We start from the raw sequence: 21,149 nt of genomic DNA, 5'->3' as shown, positions 1-21,149 counted from the left end.
CTTGTCTTGGCATTAGTATGTGCAAAAAGGATCTAGGAGTCTTGGTAGACCATACATTGAACATGAGTCAGCAGTGTGACTTGGTGGCTCGAAAGGTGAATGGGATTTTGGGCTCTATCAACCGGAGTATCGTGTCCAGATCACGGGAGGTGATGGTACCACTGTACTCTGCTCTGGTTTGGCCTCACTTGGAGTACTGTGTTCAGTTTTGGGCACCCCAGTTGAAGAGAGATGTAGACAAACTGGAGCATGTCCAGAGGAGGGCAACAAAGATGATGAAAGGTTTGGAAACCAAGACGTATGAGGAAAGGTTGGGGGAGCTTGGTCTGTTTAGCCTGGAGAGGAGGCAACTGAGAGGGGATCTGACAACAAGTATTTAAAAGGCTGCTATATGGAGCAGGGGTAGTCAGCCTGTGGTCCTCCAGATGTTCATGGACTACAATTCCCATGATCATGGGAATTGCAGTCCATCTGGAGGACCACAGATTGACTACCCCTGATGTAGAGGATGGAGCAGAGTTGATCTCTCTTGCCCTGGAGGGATGGACCAGATCTGATGGGAATGAAATTAATGCAGAAGAATTTCCGTCTAAACATCTGGAAGAATTTCCTGAGTTAGAGCAGTTTCTCAGTGGAACAGGCTTCCTCAGGAGGTGGTGGATTCTCCATCTCTGGAAATTTTTAAGCAGAGGCTGGATGACCATCTGTGAAGGTTCAAGGCAGGTTACAGTGGATGAGCAAGAGGGTTGTGAGTGTACCACATAGTGCAGGAGGTTGGACTAGATGGCCCAGGAGGTCCCTTTCAACTAGTTGATTCTATGATTCTAGATTGGACTTCTGTACACAGATCTACCCTTATCCTTGATCTGGAAATTGCACCTTGTCCAGGACCCAGTTGCCCAGGTCCTCACAGGAACACACTATGCTTTGGCAGCTGTACTCGCTTCTGGTTGAATTCCAGATCAGGTTCTAGGTACTGGTGCTTACCTTGAAGGCCACCTGTGGTCTGGGCTCAGAGTACCCAAGAGACTGCCCCCCTGCCTATGTACCCCAAAGTGTACACCATTCTGCAAATACCAATGGGTTGATAGTCCTTGCTCCCAAGCAAGCATGTCTGGCTTTTCCTGGAGGAGATCCGAGTCCTAACAGGACTGGCACAATTCCGCAGGGGTTGCCAGATGGAACTCTTCCGCTAAGCTTCTGGTTGGGGCCAATGATCTTATAGCAACTAATGCACCCCCAAAAAAAACCCATGTCAACATCTTAAGCTGGTAATAGACCCATTCAAAAGGGTGGCACTAGAAAAAATATATGTAATTGATGACGCTATTAGTTATAGATATGTTAAACGATTGAAATATGTTATTATTTTAATTATACTGTTGTTTTATTTGATGTTGTACACTGGCTGAGCTGGCCTACCTACCAGGAGGGCGGCCTCTAAATGGAATAAATAAATACAAACTGCCGCAGGAGAAGGTGGCCTGCCCGGAGACGGAGAAAAACGAAGGGAGAGGAGGGGCGCTCTGCCCAGCCAAAACAAGGGAGGGCCAGGGAGGCCAGCCTTGCAAACACCCGGCTCCGTGCCCCTGGCGAGCCACCTCTGCCCACAGCCCTCCATCACCGTGTGTCAGGGGAGCGGCTTCCCTCAGTGCCCCCGGGAGAAGGGGAGAGGGCGTCCTTGCCCACAGGCCTTCCCCTGTTGTTCTTCTTCCACCTTTCCCACCCTCCCGAGCGCGCGCCTTGAGGCAGGCAGGCGGGCAGGCAGGCGGGCAGGCAGCCACGCCACCGAGCAATCCCGGTCAGCCACCGTGACCCGCCTGGCCCGCCCCCAGTCGTCCAGAGCCAGTTCACACGCTTGACCGGAAACTCTTGTGTTCCGAAGACTCTTTTCTTGGTTTGGCCCGTCTCGTCCCCTCCGCCCTGACACCCACTTCCACCGCCTGATGGGCGTCCCCTCGACCCGCCCCCGGGGGTCTGCAGCCCGCCGAACGGAGCCCCGACGGGGCCCCGACGGGAGATGCAAGCGGCGCCCTTCCCCCGTCCGTCGAGCGCGGCCGTCCCGTTCCCCCCGCCCCCCCCGACGACGACGCCGACGACGGCCGGTTGCCCTGGGCCCTGCGCGACGGGCTCCGAGGGCTGCTGCGGCTGCTCGCCCCCTCCCTGCCTCCCTCCCTGCCTGCCTCGCGGGGGCGGCGCTACCTGGGCGGCGGGGTCGCGCGGAGCCCCTCGGGCGGCTTCTCTCCTCCTCCGCCTCCTCTTCGCCCAGGCCGCCCCGCCCTGCCCCGCTCCTCGGCCCGGCCCGGGCGGCCTCGGAGGCGGGAGGCGGGAGGCGGCGCGGGCTCCGGTTGCCACGGTGACCCGCCGCCGGAGGGAGCGTGCTCCGGAGCAGCTCCAGGCCGGCCGGCCGGCCGGCCGGGCGGGCGGGCGGGCGGGCGGGGACGCGCGGGAATGCTTCGCCGTCCCGCCTCCCCAGGAAATCTCCCGGGCTGCTGCCTCGGAGACCGTCTCGGTTCCCGGGACCCTCCTCAACCGTCGCGTCCTGTTTGGAAAGACTCGCAAAGCACCCATACATAAAGCACGCGAAAAGCGCCTAGGCACACCCCACATCTGGGTGCTCCGGGTGCGACAGTCCCCGTTTGGGGAATCCATTTGCTTGCGCCAGGAGGGGGTCTCTCCCGGCACCAGGGCGGCCGCCCAAGGGACTCCAAACAGCTTCCCTCCGTGTGGCGGTGCCAGTCCTGGCAGAGGGACAGGGGTGAGGAGGCCAGGCCGATCCCCTCATCGGTGTGCTTGTCCGCTGCCCCTCCTGCAGCATAAGGCAAGGGGGAGCTGCCCCAGCGGATCCCCCACGCACCCCCACGCCCAGACAAGCACTCGGGCGCCAGAACTGACTGCTGTGCAGAAAAAGAACCCTGCGAGATTAAGACAAATTCAGACTCGAACACACAGCGTTGCTTGCCAGTCTCGGAGTTCAAGGGTCGATACAGCAGATTGCAAAGGAGGGCTGCGGCTAGCCAAGGCCCAGCGTTTTATCATAATCAGCCAGATGTGGATGAAACATCAAGTTGTCGCCCATAAATCTATCCCGTGAACTGTCAATGTCCCTTTCAGCAGGGCAATTTGTTAATCCAGAGCCTGGTCTCCTTTTCTGTAGGCCTTATGAACCCTTTTCTGAAACATCAATAAACCATCTGCTTTGACTAGTTAATCAAACGACTTTATTCAGTCCAAAGTCATTTTTTCCTAATAAAAACAGAGTATTTATCTCCATGGCTATAAAAGAGGATTGTTTTCAACTGCTCACTTATAGTTAAGAAGCACATTTAGTTTGGATTGATTTCCAATGGCTTGGTCAGATCCTGTCACTTTCCATTTCTTACCCACAGCATCTCCGTTAGCTACTTAGCGGGGGGGGGGAGGCAAGCCAGCTTGGGGCTGGGGACCCAGAACCATTTTAAAAGCAGCACCACCTTAGCTTGCTCCAGGGCACTCCCCCATGGGGAGGGGGACACCAGCTTTCTGAGGAAGCGGTTGTGCCCCCAAGCAGCTGTAGGCTCCAAAGTTTGTTGACAACCACCAGACTGCCTGATAGGCTGAGTAGCTGCCATGCCTTTGTGTGGGGGCTCCAACACAAGCTACGGAGAACAGCAGCTGCCTTGGGGACCTGGCAGAGAGGCAAGGCCGGTCGTGTGTGTGTGTGTGTGTGTGTGTGTGTGTGTTGGAGCTAGCCTAGTAGGGAAGGAGGACCAAATCTTCAGCTGTATCAAACCTCACCTGCCAGGCACAAAGCAAGAAGAATGCTCAACCACTGGACTGCCACAGCTCCCCCCCCCCCCCCAGAAAGCAAGATGGGCAGCTGCCTCAAAGTGCCTTACCTCGCCCCTAATGCTGAGCCCTGGATTGTTAGAGAGAGATTCCTCCCAGCTCTGTTTGCCCTTTCCCCCCTCTGCCCTGCGGGTTCTCCATGGTTTCCCAGCCCACCTTTGCTTCAGTATTTCCCTTCAGGAAAACATGGTCCCCTTCAAAAAGCTGCTTCCACCCCCAGCAGTAGTAGCAGCAGCAGCAGCAGCAGGGGCAGTTTGCGTGGCGCTACAACCAAGTCAAATAAGGGCCACAGGTTGCCCAAATACACCACCCTGTGCCAGAAATCAGAGTGCTTATGTAAAGCACGTAAGGGGTTCTTTAAGAAATGCTTTAACAACATATTTAGCAACACAGGCTTATAGATCTCTGCATGAAGACATTTTTAGAAAAAAAGACTGCCCTTGACATGGCACTGTGGGAAAGGGAGGGATGGCAACCAGAATGGGTGGAAAGCAGAAGAAATCTCTCTGTGGGGAAGCCCCACTGCAAACATGACTCCGCCGCAGCTGGAACAAGGAAACCACAGAGCAGTGCCACCAGGTTCACTGGGATAAGAAAGGGAGGGCCCAGATCTCTATGGCAACAGGAAAAACTCTAGCACACGGCATTTGAGCACAAGATAAATCATATTGGTGAGGGGGGAGCACTGAACTGAGGGGGCAAATCCCCCCCCCATTGCCTCCAGGGGTGGTTCAGTCATAAGGTCCTTTCCCAGCTTATCCTGACCCTTTTCCCGCCAGGGACGCCTTGAGAGATCTTGGAGCCAAACATTTCCTCCGCTAGATTCAAAACCCACTTCCCATGATGCAGCCAATGAATGAAATAGCTCTTTCTCAAGCTGTCCTGTCAGAGCTCTTTTAGTCCCAGCTACCGCACATGGTGTCTGATGTAGGGAGAGGGAGAAAGGGCAGCTGCAAGTTGCTTTGGGACTTTTTCTAGTAGTAGAAAGCAGGGCATAAGAAAACAACTCTTCTTCATAATCAATAAACATACATTTCATAATTTCTTCCCACGGGAGTTTTCCTTGAAGCTGTTGAGCCCATCCCACATTCTCCATGATTATGATGAGCAGATTGTAGACTTATTGGGGAGCAGGGAGGCAGATGTGCAGGTTGGCTCACTTCCACTTGTTAAACAAGCCATGCAAATATCTTCTAGCAAGGAACTGGTTCTCACCTCTAGAAATCGGTACCCAAAGAACCCATATCATCAGCCCAGTCCAACTTCAAACTGTCAGTAAATTCCACAAGGGGATTTCAGTTGATTTTGATGGGAAACCATGGTCACCCCCAAGTAGATCCAGAAGTCACACCAATTAACATTAAAGGTAGAAATATGCATTTTGCACTTTGTGAAACAAATTGAAGACAAGTGTGACCATTGATCCAGCAAGGAGCCCTTGAACCAATTCCACGCATCCCATGGGCTGCATCAGTCATGACACTATGGCAGCCTAATGGTCAGATGTGAATTGTCAGAGATGGCGGGGGTGCACTGAAGCAGCATCTATACCCAGTGTCTGCAGGAAATCACCTGCTGTTGTTCTGGCTGGAGTAAAACTCTTTGCAAAACTCATTATCACCCAGGCAGAGAAGGAGCAGATTGTTGGCGGGATAGCAGATGTGCAAACAATGGTCACACATTGTGGTGTGCTGCGAGCAAAGTGTCTCCAACATTTCTGTCAGCCTGCCTGTCTCCAACTCCAGTTTTCCCATTCTTGGATGATGTCCTACTTTGTTTGGACAAATCAGGACTCCATATTGAAGGGAAAAAACAAAACAAAACAGGAATCTGGAGCTTCTCGTTGATGCTTCTGGTATCCACCCCACCAAAGAGGAGGTACGTGCCATCCAGCTCCAAAAACAAAGCAGGAGCTTCTGGGGTTACTCATTTCTTACCATATCTTCTCCCCTCTATAAAAGGCAATCATTGCTAGCCATGGCATCCCCCATAAAGGGGTCCCTTGGAATGGGACTAGCCAGCATGAAAATGCATTCCAGAACATGGAGGAGTCCTTGGCTTCTCTTGCTGTACTTGTGCTGCTTTTAGAGCTGGTGCCATTTTATTTGTTCATCAATGAACTGGAACGGGGTGGGGGTGGGGGGGTGAGAAGTGTAGTGGCCAAGTTTGCAGGTGACACCAAATGCTCCAGGGGGTAGGAACCAAGGCTGGCTGGAAAGAGCTCCAAGAGAGCCACCACAAACTGGGTGAGCGGGCAGCGGTGTGGCAAATGAAGTGCCGTGCAGGTAAGTGTAGGGTGATGCACCCCATGGCAGAAAAATCCCAGCTCTTGGATGCTTTAGGATGCTTTGGGCTGATGCTGTGTTGAGCAGGAGGTGGGACTAGATGGCCTGTGTGGCCCCTTCCCACTCTAGGATTCTATGAGGTCTGAGCTGGCTGAGACCGAGATAAATAAAATGTCAGCCACAGGTGTTGCAGTGAAAAGGGCAAACCCTACGTTAGGGATTATTAAGAGAGGGATGGAGAACAAGATGGCCAGTATTAGGATGATGATGATGATGCCCCTCCTGTATAGGTCTGTAGTGTGGCCCCATTTGGAATACTGGGCAGAACTCTGGTAATCGTACCTCCCAAACATCACTGCACAGCTGGAGATCTCTGAACTATCCCTAGGAAAACAGGGGACTCCGACACTATTGTGTAATGCCAGGTTGATTAACAACCAAGCCTCCACCCTGCAAGCATATTTTACAGAACACGAGGTAGTCCTGGCGTGTGTCACTGAGAGCTGAGTGAGGGCAAAACCATTCCCCTGAAAGAACCGCCCCCTCCTAGGTTCTTGGTCCTTCATCAGTCATGGAATTTTGGTCAGAGAGGAGGGGTGGCGATATTGGTTTGGGAAGCTTGCTCCTTCAGAGTACTCTCCGCGCCAACAATCCTAGGCCTCCCTGCATGGCTGGTGTCACGATCATGTATGAACCCAAATGGATCCCTGGATGCTCTGCGAGACCCGAAGCCACCTGGTGACTCGCTGGATGGGCTGGTTGATGACTGGCATGGCCAGAGGTGGGCTGCCATCTATGTGATTGCTCCCTGATGTCCTCTCTGCCCCTGCCTCAAACAAGCTCCCGGGTATACAGGGGAGTTACATGAGAGGAAGCGGGAGGTGAGGCAACTTAGAGCCAGATTGGAGGCAGACTTGCAACAAAGTTTCGAAAACATTCTTATAGGACACTTAGGAAAGCCACTTAGGGGGTGGTGATGGTGAGAATTGCAAGGCATGAATTCTATGCAGCTTCCATCACATCCACTGTCTCATGCCCAGCATAATTGTTCAGGATAGAGGGGGCCTTCTGCAACTCCAAACCAGCCGGTCTTGACAGTGATTGATGGATTTCACATGGACTAGTGATCCCAGGGTCCTAGATTCCACTGGAAATGATCTGTGGCAGAAAACTTGCTAATGAAGCAATGGGTCCATCCGGGTGACACCACTTCTAGGTGACATGGAGCTTCTGGGGATCTGGCAGGGAGGAATGGCCAACTGACAGCATTTCTGGTATGTCTTGAAGCCTGGAAAAATTTTCAGGTGTGCCCCCACGGTCAAAAGGCTGAGAAAGGCTGGTGTAGACTCTGCTATGCTCCTCCAAGTAGCATCATAAGGCAAGCAAGTCTGGATAGTCACAGCTGAGTACGGTCACGGAAACAAAGACTTACAAACAGTTGAGACATCCTGAACTCTCCCGCAGGCTCCAACTCCAGAGGTAGGTCCAAGGGTTATGACAAATAGGCCTGCATAACTGCAGTTTGACCCAGGTCAAGAGGAGACGGCTCCACCCTACACAGCAGGAGAATGCAGCACCAGTAGAAATGGGACATTTTCCACCAGCCAATCTGAACCCTGGGGGGATACTGGAGCACTGCTTTTGTGGAAACCTCTGTGAGGCAGCAGCTCCATGGATGGTTCCTCTTCAGGACTGGTGGAGGGTCCGGGCAAAAGAAATTTCTTTAGTATGAGAAACTGGAGAACAGCGAAAAGATTAAGAGGAGGGCCTTCTTCAGGCAAAGCAAGGAAGATTAAATACCCAAAGGCTGCGAAGTTGGTCAGAGCAAGGAGACACCTCCAGATCTCCTGGTTAGTTAGCAACAATACAACACGAGAAAACCACAAGTTCTGCATCTGGGGTCTCCTTAACTATCTGATAACCAATAGAAAATCCTCCACAGGGAAGGAGGGTGAGTCCTCAAGAACAAAGCTGAGTGGAGGGCTGGAATCAGAATGGCATGTTGCAGATTAAAAGCAAGGAGGCAGAAGGATCTCGGGGTGCTGATCTCTGCCAGAAGAGAAACCCGCCCCCAGTTATCCCAGGTATATTTATTATTTGGAATTGATTTGGAAATCTTTCCATTGTGCCTCAACGCAGATGAAGAAAGTCACAAGAAGAAAGCTTCCAAGATGGAGTCTACGGACAACTAGCTCAGGGCAGGGGAGAAGGTGTTCAACCCAAGACCCTTCTCCAAACCCACCAGGGTGAGGTTCAGTAGGCATCATTCAGAGTAGAAGCTGCCTGGTGGAGCATAGGGTTTTCATTAATTAGCAGTGTCCAGAAAGGTTGGGCAGGGAGTGTCTGATGGGGAAACTTTGGGACCTTTGATGGGGTGAACATCTGGCTCTAGATCAGCTATAAGACTCTGACTCACTACCTGCCCATACTTGTCCTGAGGATGCCTGTGGGGCCAGAGACAGCCTGTGACTACATGGGTGACTCCTCCCTCCCAGGAGGCTCATGGTGAAGGACATGGTTGCCCATCCTCCTCCAATTTATCCTTACAACAGCCCTGAGATTGGTGAGACAGAGAGACTGGCTCAAGATTGCAACCCACTGAGTTGCATGCCCAAAGGCTCTCCCTGGTCCTAACCAACATGCCAAACTGTTCAGAGGTCACCTCATCTTCGGGATCCATGCCACTTCTGCTTCTGGAGGCGGGTGTGTGTCTGAGAGAGGAAATGGCTGTTTTCACCAGGGACTCTGGATTGGCAGCCAATTAATTGGGTGGTCAGAACCCATCTCCCAGCCACACAATCCTGTGGAAATCCATCCCCCCAGCAGATGGCCAGGCATTCATCCAAGGGAGCCAGAGCAGCCCAAACACTTACCTCTCTGCTCTTTAGTTTTGGAAGGCGAGCACCCTCCCATTCATCACACCTAAGAGAATGGAGAGCAGCACTGGAGATCTACTCCTTGCACAGCTGTTTGGCAAGGCCCCACCTCCAAGCCACACAAGCGGGGGCTCTCTTTCCTCATGAAACCGGGAAACCCAAGCATTTGCCCCCCCCCTCCCCAAAGCATAATGCCCTGCACAAGAGAGCTGTCAGGAAAATGGCTGGCTGGCCTCCCCCTAAACCCACTGATTCGCTGAGACAGAGAACCTCCCCCCCCCACAACAGCAGATGCACCCAAGCATCTCGGGCTCCGCTATTCATCCCCAGGCACCGTAGAGAGGAGAGCTTGCGCGCATGTTTTTAATGCACCACAATGAGCAGAGGAAACGTACTGGAGGAATACTTTCAAAGGAGTATATTCAATTACCATCTACAATCAACTTAACTATGACAACAAAGTGTTTGGTGACAAATCTGGTTTCTTTACAGTTCCATGTGGCTCCTCTTTGCCAGTCTGACATTTCCAGATTAAACCAGATGTTACAATAACAAAAAAGCTAACAAGACAACATCATAGAAAAACGCCAAGGACATCACCATTTTTGGTTTCACTTGCTCTATTTTGTACAATGCAAAGGCTGTTCAGATTCCTCTCCACCTCATTCATGCTTTGTTATGTCCAAACTTCACGCGCACCCCCCCTCCAGCATCAAAACAAACAAAAAGAGGGCAGGTCCCTCAGCAGGTGCCAGCCCCCCCTCCCTTGGCTTCTCCCAAAGTGGGAACCACCCTAGGGTGCAGGAAGCAGGCAGGGTGGGGGGCAGTCCCTTGTGTGTGTGTGTGAGAGTGTTTGGGGGGGATTGTGCTGCACCTCAGGCCCTCCTCCCAACTGCCCAGGAGAGCCCCTCAGCCTGCCAATTCCACTCACAAATGCCACTACAATCTCAGTCGGCCTCTTGCTTGGCTCCCAGCATCAAGAGAGAACGTTGAGCCAACGCAACACTCCCTCCCTCCAAGACCCAGGGTCAAGCAGCAGGCCCGGCAGCTTTGCCAGCCCCACTCCACCCCAGAGCCCATCTCCTGAGCCAAGAGGGAGTCTCACAGCTGCAAGCCAGGCCTGCCTCAGGAGAGAAAAGGGCAGAGGCCTGCCCCTTCCAAATTTAAGACTGATGCACTGAAAGATGACTGGTTGGGAGGTATATGAGACACAAAGGAGGAGGAGGCAGGAACAGGAGCAGACTGAAGGCAATGCTGGGGCAGGAATGCTCCCCTGTCAAAACTAACTCATTTGTACCACAGAGAACTACAAACAAAACACCCCCCCCCCCAATACAAAGTAACATAGAACTGCTACGGGGCGTATACGTACATACATACCTGTGTGTGTGTGTATGTATGTATACATATTGATATGTGTGCATGTAGACAGAGCAGATAAAAGAGTGGGGGGGGGACATAAAAGTGTACAACTTTAAAATGCCCCTTCCCCAGAAGCTCATCCCAAGCAGAGATAAATGCACACAAGTCTTGTGTTGAAGGAAGAAAGAGATGCACGCAGGGGTGTGTGTGTGTGTGTGTGTGTTCACCTGCCTCTGGACAGGAGTATTTCATTGGGCTTTTTTCTAGTACTGACTAAAAATGGGGGGAGGGAGGACAACTTAGCATTGTGCACCTGCCTCATTAGCCATATGTACAGCAGTTTAAGGTGGGCTCTTCCATGACAGTGAAGACCCAAAGGTGCATGTGTGTATGTGTGGGGGGGTGTTCATCCCTCCACCTTAGAATTCACCTCCTGCATGAGGGGTGGGGGTAGCCAAGACCACAGCCCAGCCCAGCCCAGCGCAGCCCCCATTCGCCATGTTCCTTCCCTTCTGAAGACGTGGCTCAGCAGCCCCTGCTCCTGTCCAGACCTTCCACGCCAGCAGTGAGAAGATTTCCTTTCATGGTCCGGACCACTGAAGAGACCACCATGCAGAAAGACTCACACAACGCCCCCCCCCACACACAAATGTGCACCTTTGGGCAGCTGCAGCCCCAAGGAGGGGTTGGCATGTGGGGAGGCAATCCCCCCCCCAGTACTCAGGGCTGCATGGTCTGCAGGCCTGCTCCTGTGTGGGCAGTGGAAGCACACAGCACAACCTGCATGCCAAGTCTTTTTTGGAGTTTCTTTATTTAAACTGAGTCTTGTGGCTGAAATCAGAAACAAATCTCCAGTCAAAAGAAGCCTTTTGCTCATTCCGCACCATGGTGAAAAGGGTTTGTCTTTGGATTTTATTTAAAGCATGAATTTCTTTTTGAGGAAAAGAAACTAAAAAACAAAACAAAAACAGATAACCAAAACCAAAATCACACACATATACACAAACCAAAAGTCATTGGAAAAGGAACACGTGCCCCCCCCCTCGGCACCCCAAGAGAAGGAAAAGCTGTCACACGAGTTCCAAACAGCGCCCTCCACACGGTCACCAAATGCGGAAAGGAAGAAGTCAAAGGAAGAAAAAGAAGTCAGAGTTAAGTGCACAAGGGTAACAGACATGTACATACCTTAAAAAGTTTCAAACCCCCAACAAAAATATTCTGCAAGGGATCCTACTGACCCCAAACCCTTTGAATTTTCCCCCTTAGTTTTTATAAAATAATTATGCAACCACCCTCTGAGAAATGAAGGCAGAGACTGCAAGTGGAAGAGAACAGGGTGGAAAAGGGAGTTGAGGTACAAAGGGGGAGAAGACGCTTGGCGAATCGATGATGGCTAGGAATGAACAAGACAACACCCAATGAGAAGCTGCCAGCTCGACCATACAAAAGCTAAATGTACACAAAAGGGGTCTTCTTTTCAATCTACGGTGCTGCTGCAGTTCATTTCCAATGCAACAATCTACTCCACACCAAAAATGGTCATATCTATCATAAATACAGAAAGTCAGTTGTCTGAAAACTTATTTAAGCTCCAAGTCCTTAACACTCTTTGTGTGTTGTTGCGTTTCTTTTTTTCTGAAAAGTGGGAGTGCTGAACTTTCCCCTTGAAATTGGCTTCAGCAGAAAAGCTACCATGAAAATCCCCAGAAAACTAACTCAGTCCACATTGTTTGTCTCTTGAATACTTTCTGCCCATTTTTAAATTAACAAAAGAAAAAAATCCTTTTCTTGGAAAAAAATCAAAACCAAAAATGAAATTATATATATATATATATATATATTTATATAAAACAATGATTTTGAAAACCGAACAAAGTGTGAGCGATTGACCTGAGAATCAAAAGTCGTTACATTTCTCTCTTTTTCTTTTAGCAAGCCATTGGTATCGGAACGCTACGATAGCGAGACATTTAAAACTGGAACCAGGTGGTCGACTTTCCCTTATAGGTATGCCGGTCTCAGCTGTGCTCTCCTGGAAGGGGGGGGGCAGAGGGCCACAGGCAGCTGCCAGGCGGCGGGGGGGGGGGCACCTGCCTGCCTGCCTGCCTGCCAGCCAACCTTCCATCCTGTCTTCTCTCAATCTCGTGCCTTCGAGACCAACAAAGTGGAATCAAAAGACAATGGGCTTCATTCAAAAGAAAGCAACGGAAAACCTGCCGGCATCCTGAAATGGGAAAACACCCCACACTTTTCATTTCTTTTTTTTTTCTCCTTTTTTTGGTTAGAAGCTTTGGAATTGCAGTTTTTGAAATTGGTTTGTTAAATTTTTAAAATTCATTTTTAAAATTGTTCATCTTCAAAGCTTACAATCGAAACGTGTCCATTTCTAGGCTAGCAAGAGCGCGGTCCTTGGGGCAGCTCGGCTCCTCAGGCCGCTCTGCCAGGCTAGCCGGTCCATCGGACTTTTGGCTAAGATCCGAGTCAGACTCCTCCAAATAGTCATCTGTTGGCATCGAGGGCTGAACCCCTGAGGTGCTGCATGAACTTGAGGTAACCGTTGAAGATGAGGAGAGAGGCGGCGGTGGCGGCTTCCGCCGGGAGGGCCGGCTGACGCCTGGAGGCCAAGACTTTCTGGAGGGGTGGGAGGAAGCGGAGGGTGGTGGGGAGGGGCTGTCCTTGGAGTGAGTGGCCGGCTGAGAGGTAGATGCGGTGCTGGGGTTGGGGAGGCAGGCGGAGTGAGGTAATAGACTGGGGTGCTCTTTGGCGTTTCTTGCTGCTCTTGGGATTGTTCGATGTTTGTGCGGGGCAGACTCGAGATGTTGTCGGAGGGCCTCGTCCCCGTACACGGTGCTCTCGCACGCCATGCATTGGTATGAGCTGCCGCCCTCGCCAGCAGGGACGTGAAGCACCATCTCTTGCAGGCTCCCCGCAGGCTGGCCGAGGCAGCAGAGGGACTTCAGGTGGTCGCTGGCGGCCTCCTGGTTGCTGAATGCCGCCTGGCATGTGCGGCAGACCAGTCGGTACTGCACCTTGGGCACGATGAAGGGGTCCCACAGGGCGGGCCCTGTGCCGTGGCCGTCTGCTGCGGGCTCTTCTCGGGGTTTGGGCAGGTGGGGGGACACTTCGCGGGGGGTGGCGTTCTTCTGCTCTTCTTGCTGGGGGGATTCTTTGGCAGGGTCTTTGTCTGGAGTAGCCGTCCCCAGAGGGACTGGGGTCTGGCTTCCTTTGGGTGGCGGTGGCTGCAGTGGGGGCTGCACTTGGCGCTGCTGCTGCTGCTGCTGCTGCATCTGCAGTGCTTCCTGCAAACTCTGTTGGTATTGCTGGTAATGCTGCAGCAGAGAGCCTGAGGACAAGCCCAGCAAGGCCTGGGAGAGTGCCGGGCTGTAGGGGAACAGCCCTTCCATGCCATACAGGGGCTGCAGGTAGCCGCTCTGCAAGGCACCCGGGATCTGAGGGGCATAGTAGGGGGAAAACCCAGGGACAAGATAGGGGAGGAACTGGCTTGTGAGCAAAGCCGTGGGGTCGGAATTCAGAGCCGCCTGCAGTGCCTGAAGGTGGGCGGGCTCCAAAGAGTACTCCAAGGCAGGCAGTGCTGTGGGAAGGGCCTGGCCGGGCCGCTCGGCTGTGTCCTTCTTGGGGGTCATCAGTGGGGACTCTCCCTTCCCCTTGGGGGCCTTTTCCTTCTCTTTCGTCTTCTCACTCTCCTTTTCCTTCCGAGGCGTGGGCTGGCTCGGCTGCTGCTGCTGCTGCTGCTGCTGGACAGAGGCTGCGTTTGCTTGTGCTGCATTGGGGGAGCTCAGGGAGGCCGAGGGCTGCTTATTTGGTAATCCAGAGCTGGGGAGGCCTGGTGAGGGAACGCTTGTGCTGGGCAGACCCATCAGGTTTGGCTTGGGAGGCGTTAAAGCTGGAAAGCAAGAGGAAGGAGTCATGCTGGGCAGGCCTCGTGACTGACCGAGGAGGAGGCGGCGATGCCCCCTCCCCTCAAAGTCTTGTGCCGCTCTGGGAATAGTCATAAGGCCAGATAGCCTCTTGCTGGACCGTTCCCTCCCTTCCCCCATAATGAAACCCAACTTTGCAGGGAACCAGCATGGGAAGAGCAGCATGGGGAGATAAGAGAGCACGCAGACCCTTGGGGAGGAAGGAAAGGGGACTTTGCCTGTGATACTGGCCTACTGGGAAACCTGGCGTGGAAGGGCAGCAGGAAGAAAGGGGGGCTTCCCTTGGCACCAGCAGGAGGGCTGGGCTGCTGGAAGACTGCAGGAGATGGGAAAGGTGCCCACATCAGGCCATCTCCTCTGGGCAAGCTTGGGAGGGAGGTGGGAGGCTACAGACCTTACCAGAAGATGCAGTAGGAATTTTTGGCATGCCCCCCACCCCTGCATGAGATGTCTTTTTTCAGACACCCCCCCCCCCCAGGTCCTCAGAAGGCCCATGGCAGGTGACTAATTTGAATCCAGCCTCGTGCCAGAGCTCGCTCTGTGCTGGCTGGGGCACCATGGCCTGGCATGAGGTGCACGAAAAGCTCCATGGCTCAAGGCCCTGGCCAGGGAACGTGAGGACATGTGACCCCAGCCAAGCCCTTGGGCACAACCCTGCTTGGGAGGCTCAGAAGCAGACAGTGGGCAAACTGCAGTGCTTTCCACCAGCCCAGGCTATTTGGCAGACTGTGCTGCAGGGAGAAGCCTGCCCCAGGAAGCACCGGGTCTGCAGGGAGACTGGCACAGGAGTGGTGCCTTTCCCGAACCCTTTGCCAAGTCCACTGGAGCTGGTCAAGCAACAGCCACACCAGGCCCCCTTCTGACAGCCCGCTGGCCAGCCCCTCAGAAAGGTCTGTCTGGCCTTCTTCCCCCCACCCCACTGCAGAGCAGTGGAGAGCAAGCAAGGGTTCCTGCTCTCTCTCTCTCCCACTGCCACCCTCCACTGGGGTACTCCCCACAACTCACCTGTGTTAGAGGGGTTGAAACCAGGCAGGGAGGAGCTGCTGAGGCCCGGCAGCAGAACAGGGGGGATGCCCTGGAGGGCAGGGTAGGCAGCAGGCAGGTTGAGCGCCTGGAGCGGGGGGCCATCGAACAGGCCGCCTTGCTGCTGGGCGGCCAGGCCGAGCACCTCATTGGCCTTCTTGATCCGGTCCAGCTCCTGCTGGGCCATCAGCTGGCGGACCGTGGCAGGATCAAAGTACTCCTTCTCCTTGTCCAACTGGCTCCCAATGGTGTCCTTCACTTTGCAGATGTGTTGCTGAGAGAAGATATGGTCACGTACAGACAGGCGCGCACTGTACTTGATGCCACACAAAGTGCACTCTGTTTTGGGTCCCTCGTAACTCGCCTGGTTAATGCCGAAATGCTTGGCCATGCTGAGCTTGGACTTTTTCTCCTTGGCCCGAGCATTCTGGAACCAGACCTGGACCACTCGCTTGGGCAGCCCAATGTCATTGCCCAGAACCTCACACTCCAGCATGGTGGGTGTCCGGTAGTCGCTGAAGCAGGACTTCAGGACCTTCAGCTGGAGGTTCGTCATCTGAGTGCGGAAGCGTTTCTGGCCCGGCCGATCTCCACCGTCTGCAGACTTGCTTGCGGAGCCACTGGTGCCCGGGCTGGGTGAGCAGGGGTCTGCCAGGCTGGAGGTCTCGCTGTAGTCCACAGTGCCCTCATTGTCGTAGTCCTTGCTGTAGAAGCTGGGAGCTGGGCTGACCAGGCCCGAAGACAGCCGGTCCTCATACTCCGACAGGGCTATCATGGCAGCCTTGGTGAGACCATCGCTGGGCCCCGGCAGGCATCGGGCTTCAGCAGCAAGCCCAGCGGCAACCTCGTTGTCTGCGACGCCCTCGTCGCCGGTCGTGATATCTGTGATGGCCGTGTTCACAGAGGAGCAGTCGTCATTGTCCAGCTTGGTGTGGTCAAAGCTGAGGCTGACGGATGCCAGGGACGGGCTCTCAAAGTCCTCCATCCCTTCCACTTTGATGGACGAGGGACTCAGAAGAGCATGAGGCGAGAGCTCCAGAGCCTTGCTCACGGGTGAGAGGGCCTGGCTGTCACTGGCGCCGGGAGGCAGGTGGGAAAAGCCCGTTCCGTCAAAGAGGTCGGCCTTCAGTTGGAGGCCTCCGTCGCACTCCAAAAGCATCGCTGATAAGGTCAGGTTATAGCCGGCCCGCTTGGCTTCGTGCCAGTGGCGGGACCTGACGTGCGCTTCGAGGGCAGTCTTGGCCTTGAAGAGTGCCCGGCAGAAAGGGCATCGCCGGTGGGCTTGGGCAGGCCCCACTGCCCGGAACTGCCCCTTCCGCTCCCGGGCGCGGGTGTTCTGGAACCAGACCTGCACCACGCGTTTCTTCAGGCCCACCTCATGGGCGATATGGTCCAGCATCTTCCGGGTGGGGTTGGAGTCCAGGAGGTACTTCTGGTACAGGACTTCCAGCTGCTCCGGTGTGATGGTTGTGCGCAGGCGTTTGTCTCTTTGCGGCTCCTCCCCACCGGCGCCACTGTCATCCCCGCCAGGGCTGGCACCGGCCTTTTCCTCCAGCCTCCTCTTCAGGGTGCTCAGGGTGGATGTCGGAGTGGAGGGCGAAGGGGCGACGGTGGCGGCACTCAGAGGCAGCTGGGGAAGCGTCCCGGCCAGGAGTTGGCTGGCCAGAAGGGGGTTGCTGGGGTCAAAGAGCATGAAAGGCATGTCGAGGGCCCTGTCCAGGAACTGGGGGTGGACAAACTGGTTCTGGGCGCTCAGGAAGTGGAGCTGCTGGTGCTCCTGCCAATGTTCGAAGGAGGGGAAGGCCAGCTTGCACTGGTCGCACTGGTAGGGGACGAGTGGAGGAGGAGGCACGTTAGAAAGCTGCTGGGGGGTGGTCGTGTGCAGGGCCTTTAGTGGCAGGTGGGAGAGCTGGGAGGGGCTCGGGCTGGACTGCGGCAGGACACAGGGGGGAGGAGGAGGCTGCACTGGCTGTGGAAGGGCTGGGGGGGAGGCCTTGGGGTTTGTGGGGCCAGCCTGCTGCTCGCCGTGGTCTTCGGGTGGCTGCAGCACCTCCTGCTTTGGCTGCACTCGCTTCTCGGGGGGTTGGCTTTGCGGGGTCCGTGGAGGTTCAGGTGGCTTTGGTTTCTCATCTGTAGCTTCTGCTTTAGAAGTGTCGGCAGAGGAAGACTCTTCTGCTTCCGTGGCCAGGGGTGGCAGGAAAGCTGAGGAGGAAGCGGCAGTGTTTGTGGCAGAGGCTGAGGTGCTGTATGCCTGTGAAGGCATAGGGGTGCTGCAGCAGGAGCTGGTGGGAGTCAGGGGCTCGGCTGCATCCAGGGAGTCCTCGTTCTGGCTGTCCTCCTGCCCCTCCTCATCCTCATCTTTGTAGCACAGCTTCTTCTGGTGCTTGATGAGGTCAAAGATGCGCTGAAAGACAAGGCTGCACTTCTTGCACTGGTAGCTGAGGCTGCTCGTCCGGATGTAGCGGTCGTTGGTCAGCTCCCGTCGCTCCCCATCTCTGCCTTCCCCCTGGTTCTCGTAGTTCTTCCGGGCCTTCTGGCGGGCGTTCTGGAACCACACCACAATGACCCGGGTGGGCAGGTTCAGCAGACTGGAGAGCTGCTCGAACTCATCGTCCTTTGGGTAGGCGTTGGCATCAAAGAAGTCCTGCAGGACCCGGAGCTGGTAGTCTGTGAAGCGGGTCCGGGAGGACCGCTTGCCCCCCCAGTACTCGTGCTTCTGGGGCTCGGGGGAGGGTGGGCGCGAGTCCACCTTCAGGTCCTCCAGGCTGGTAACGGGAGGGTTGCTGAAGTTGTAGGGAGAGTCCTTGTTGCGCTGCCGCTCCTTGAACAGCGTGTTCCGGAACCAGTGCTTGATCACCTTCTGGGGCAGGCCCGACTTGTCCGCCATCTCCTGGATCTGTTCCTCGCTGGGGGAGTTGTTGATGTCGAAATACTGCCTCAGGACCCGCAGCTGGTCATCCGTGATGCGCGTTCGCGGCCGCTTGCTTTGCTGCTGCTGCTGCTGCTGCTGCTGCAGGAGGCCAGGGTTGAGCTGGTGTTGGTAGAGCTGGGCAAGGTCAGTGGGCAGGGGGTCCAGCGGGCCAAGCTGGGGGGGCAGCTGGGCAGGCATGGTCTGCAGCGGCATGGTCTGCATCACGAGGGGAGAGAAGAGTGGGAGCTCCATCTGCACGGGGAGCTGTGTGAGGGGCAGAGGCGGCTGGGCAGGGGCAAGAGTGGGAGAGGAGACGGGCGGGGCTGTGGCAGGGCCGGCTGAGGGGGGTGGCTGCTGCGGTGGGGCTGGGGGCACCGGGGGCACAGGGGGCTGGGAGGGCTCCGGGGTCTGAGGCCGCAGCGGGTATAGCTTGTCGTAGTGCTCACGGTACTGCTTGGCGAAGTGCTCCAACTGCTTGAAGGGGAGGTAGCGCTGATGGACATGCTCCTGGTGGCTTTTCAGGATGAGGACGTTGGAGAAGAACTTGCTGCAGGCAGTGCACTCCAGCTTCTCCCCCTGCCCGCCCCCACCCTCTACCCTCCCCGCCTTCTTCTGCCCCTTCTGCTTGTTCTCATTGTACTGGATGACGAGCTCAAAACCAAAGTTCTCCAGCAAAGCCCTGGTGGCATTCCCTCGTGTGTCCGACGCAATGCGGGGAGGAAGCAACAGTGGCTCTGCCGGGCCCCCTGCTCCCAAGTCAGGGGTGTCTTTGGGCTTGGGGGGCTCCTGGGCGGCCAGGCTGCCCTCCAACTTCCTGCTGCACTCCTGCTCCTGCGGCTGGCTGTCCCTCTCCTTCCCAGCAGTCTTGGCTTTCTTCTCTGGCAGCTGGCTGTGCTGCAAAAGGACGCAGTGGGCCGGGGGCAGCGGCTGGGGGAGATGTCCCTTCAGGTCGTCCATGAGGCCAGGCCCCGCGCCAGTCAGCGTCAGGGTGCCACTGGTCACAGGCAGGCTCACCTCTGGGTTCAGCTGGAACTCAGCGCTGGGGATGTAGAAGGGAAAGAGGAGCTGCTGCTGCTGCTGCTGCTGGAGCTGGAGGAGGGTCTCCGTGGTCATGGGGAAGTGCGGAAGGAGGGCCGGCGGGCTGAAAAGCTGGGATTGTAGGAGGGCAGCCTGCTGCTGCAGCTCTTGCTGGAGCTGGAGCTGGGCCTGCGCTTGAGCCTGGGCCTGCACCAAGGTGTGTGCTTGCTGCTGCTGCTGCTGCTGCTGCTGTCGGGAGGCAATCATGTCCCCTAGCTTCTTACGGTTGGCCTCTTTGGTCTCAGCAGGGCTCAGGGTGGTGCTGGCACAGAGGGCAGGGCGCGGAGGAGGGATCCCAGTGCTCTCACAGGGAGCCTGGCCAAGGAGGCTGGGGACAGGAGCCGTGCTGGCCGCGCAGGTGCTGGCGCTGGCCAGGGCCATGCTGGTAGTGCTGACTGGGCTGGGTGTGGAGGAGCCTGAGGGGATATTGCTGACCCCGCCCCCGCCGGCGGCTTCTAGTTTGGCCGCTCGGGCTTTGGTCTGGTGCAAGACGGACCTCATGTGGATCTCCAGGGTGGAGCTCTGGCTGTAAGCCACATTACAGGTGGGGCACTTGAAGGGTTTGTGGTCCGGGCTGCTGGTGGGCTCTGGTGGGCCAGCGGTGGACTCTTGGAGGGCACGCTTCAGCTTGTGTAGGTGAGACACAGAATTGTAATGGACCAACAGGATGTTCTTCTGAGTGAAGGACTCTTTGCAAACGGTGCATTTATATGGGCGGGATGGGTCCAGGAACTTCTCCATGGTGAAGTTTGGGCCTTTCCGGAATGGGAGAGCCCGCTTTGGTTCAGAGCCTGAGTCCTCCTGCACAGACCCAGAGTCACTCCCTACGGGACTCTGCTTGTCATCCAAGTCACTTTCCTCCTCCTTCTCTTCCTCTCCCAGGAGGGGGTGGTCTTCAGCCAGGGAGGGGTCGCCCAGGGCAAGGAGGTCCCCATTGACCAGGAGCCCACTGTACAGCTGCTGAACATCTGCTTCGCTCAGCTCCAGGTGGTTGGTCTCTAGGTGCTTCCTGAGGGCTTGGAAGGTGCGGAAGCTGCGCTGGCAGAGGCAGCACATGGTGGCAGCGCGGATCACATGGTACTGGGAGTGCAGCTGCAGCTTCTCAATGGTTTTGAAGGCCAGACTGCACTGGTTGCAGCGGTACTTGTACACATGCCGGTCTGAGACAGGCAGCTGAGGTCGTTTGGTGTGCACCTCGCTGAAATGGGCCTGGAGAGCAGGGGCAGTTTTGAACCCTTGGCTGCAGCCCTTCTTCCAGCAGAGAAACCCAGCATCCTCTCTGGTCAGGGCCTGGTCTGTTGGAACGGGCTCCATGTTGTCCGAAGGCAGCGGGCCTCTCCCTGGGTCCTCGGAGGGCTCTGTGGTGAGGAAAACAGAGGAAAGGAAGGTGGCCATCTGGCACTCTGTTTTGCTTTTGGTCAGGCAACTCCAGGCTGCCCACTGGACTCCTCCCCCTGCCTGCCGCTTCTCCTCCCACATTTCCAGAAGCTAACTTTGTGGCAAGTGACTGAGGTTTCCTTCCAGCTCCCCACCCCCATTGCTGCACAGGGACAACTCCTCAACACCTTCTTTCCTTCTTCCCCATGCTCCCCAGGGGCTGCAGCCTAGGAAGGAGGGATTCCCTTAGAATACTGAATTCTGAGACCCGTCAGCTTTACTGAGCAGACAATTGGGGCAGGGGAGCCCAAGTCCTCCTGCTGGAGAACAAGATGTCTCCCTGAACGGTGGAGGCAGGATGATGCCTCCAATCATGTCCTTGCTCCTCCACACAAACAGAGGGACTCCGTCTTGAGCTGGCCTGCTGTTGCCCTGTCTCTTGAGGCTGAGGTTCCCAGGTGCAGCTGGGAAA

At 55.4% G+C, this 21,149-nt stretch overlaps 2 protein-coding genes across 10 annotated transcripts in view; both read right to left on the bottom strand.

Moving 5' to 3' along the window:
* PMFBP1 (polyamine modulated factor 1 binding protein 1) overlaps positions 1-2,418 on the bottom strand; it is a 38,444-nt gene extending 36,026 nt beyond the window's left edge. For all 4 annotated transcript variants that reach the window (XR_013226475.1, XM_077309709.1, XM_077309713.1 and 1 more), the window contains exon 1: positions 2,203-2,418. The gene's annotated coding sequence lies outside the window, so the exon portion shown is untranslated. The remainder of the gene's footprint in view (positions 1-2,202) is intronic.
* Positions 2,419-11,143: 8,725 nt separating this feature from the next.
* The window catches only part of ZFHX3 (zinc finger homeobox 3), a 191,335-nt gene continuing 181,329 nt past the window's right edge, over positions 11,144-21,149 (bottom strand). For all 6 annotated transcript variants that reach the window (XM_077309607.1, XM_077309608.1, XM_077309609.1 and 3 more), the window contains 2 exons: positions 15,295-20,658; positions 11,144-14,255 (listed from right to left, as the gene is read on the bottom strand). In XM_077309607.1, the coding sequence (XP_077165722.1) occupies positions 12,715-14,255; positions 15,295-20,658 (6,905 nt within the window). In that variant the 3' untranslated portion in view covers positions 11,144-12,714. The remainder of the gene's footprint in view (positions 14,256-15,294; positions 20,659-21,149) is intronic.

Source organism: Paroedura picta, chromosome 14, assembly GCF_049243985.1.
Source record: "Paroedura picta isolate Pp20150507F chromosome 14, Ppicta_v3.0, whole genome shotgun sequence".
In the NCBI taxonomy this organism is placed as follows: Eukaryota; Metazoa; Chordata; class Lepidosauria; order Squamata; family Gekkonidae; genus Paroedura; species Paroedura picta.
The sequence above is the reverse complement of the archived record's forward strand: the minus strand, read 5'-3'. Positions and strand labels throughout refer to the sequence as shown.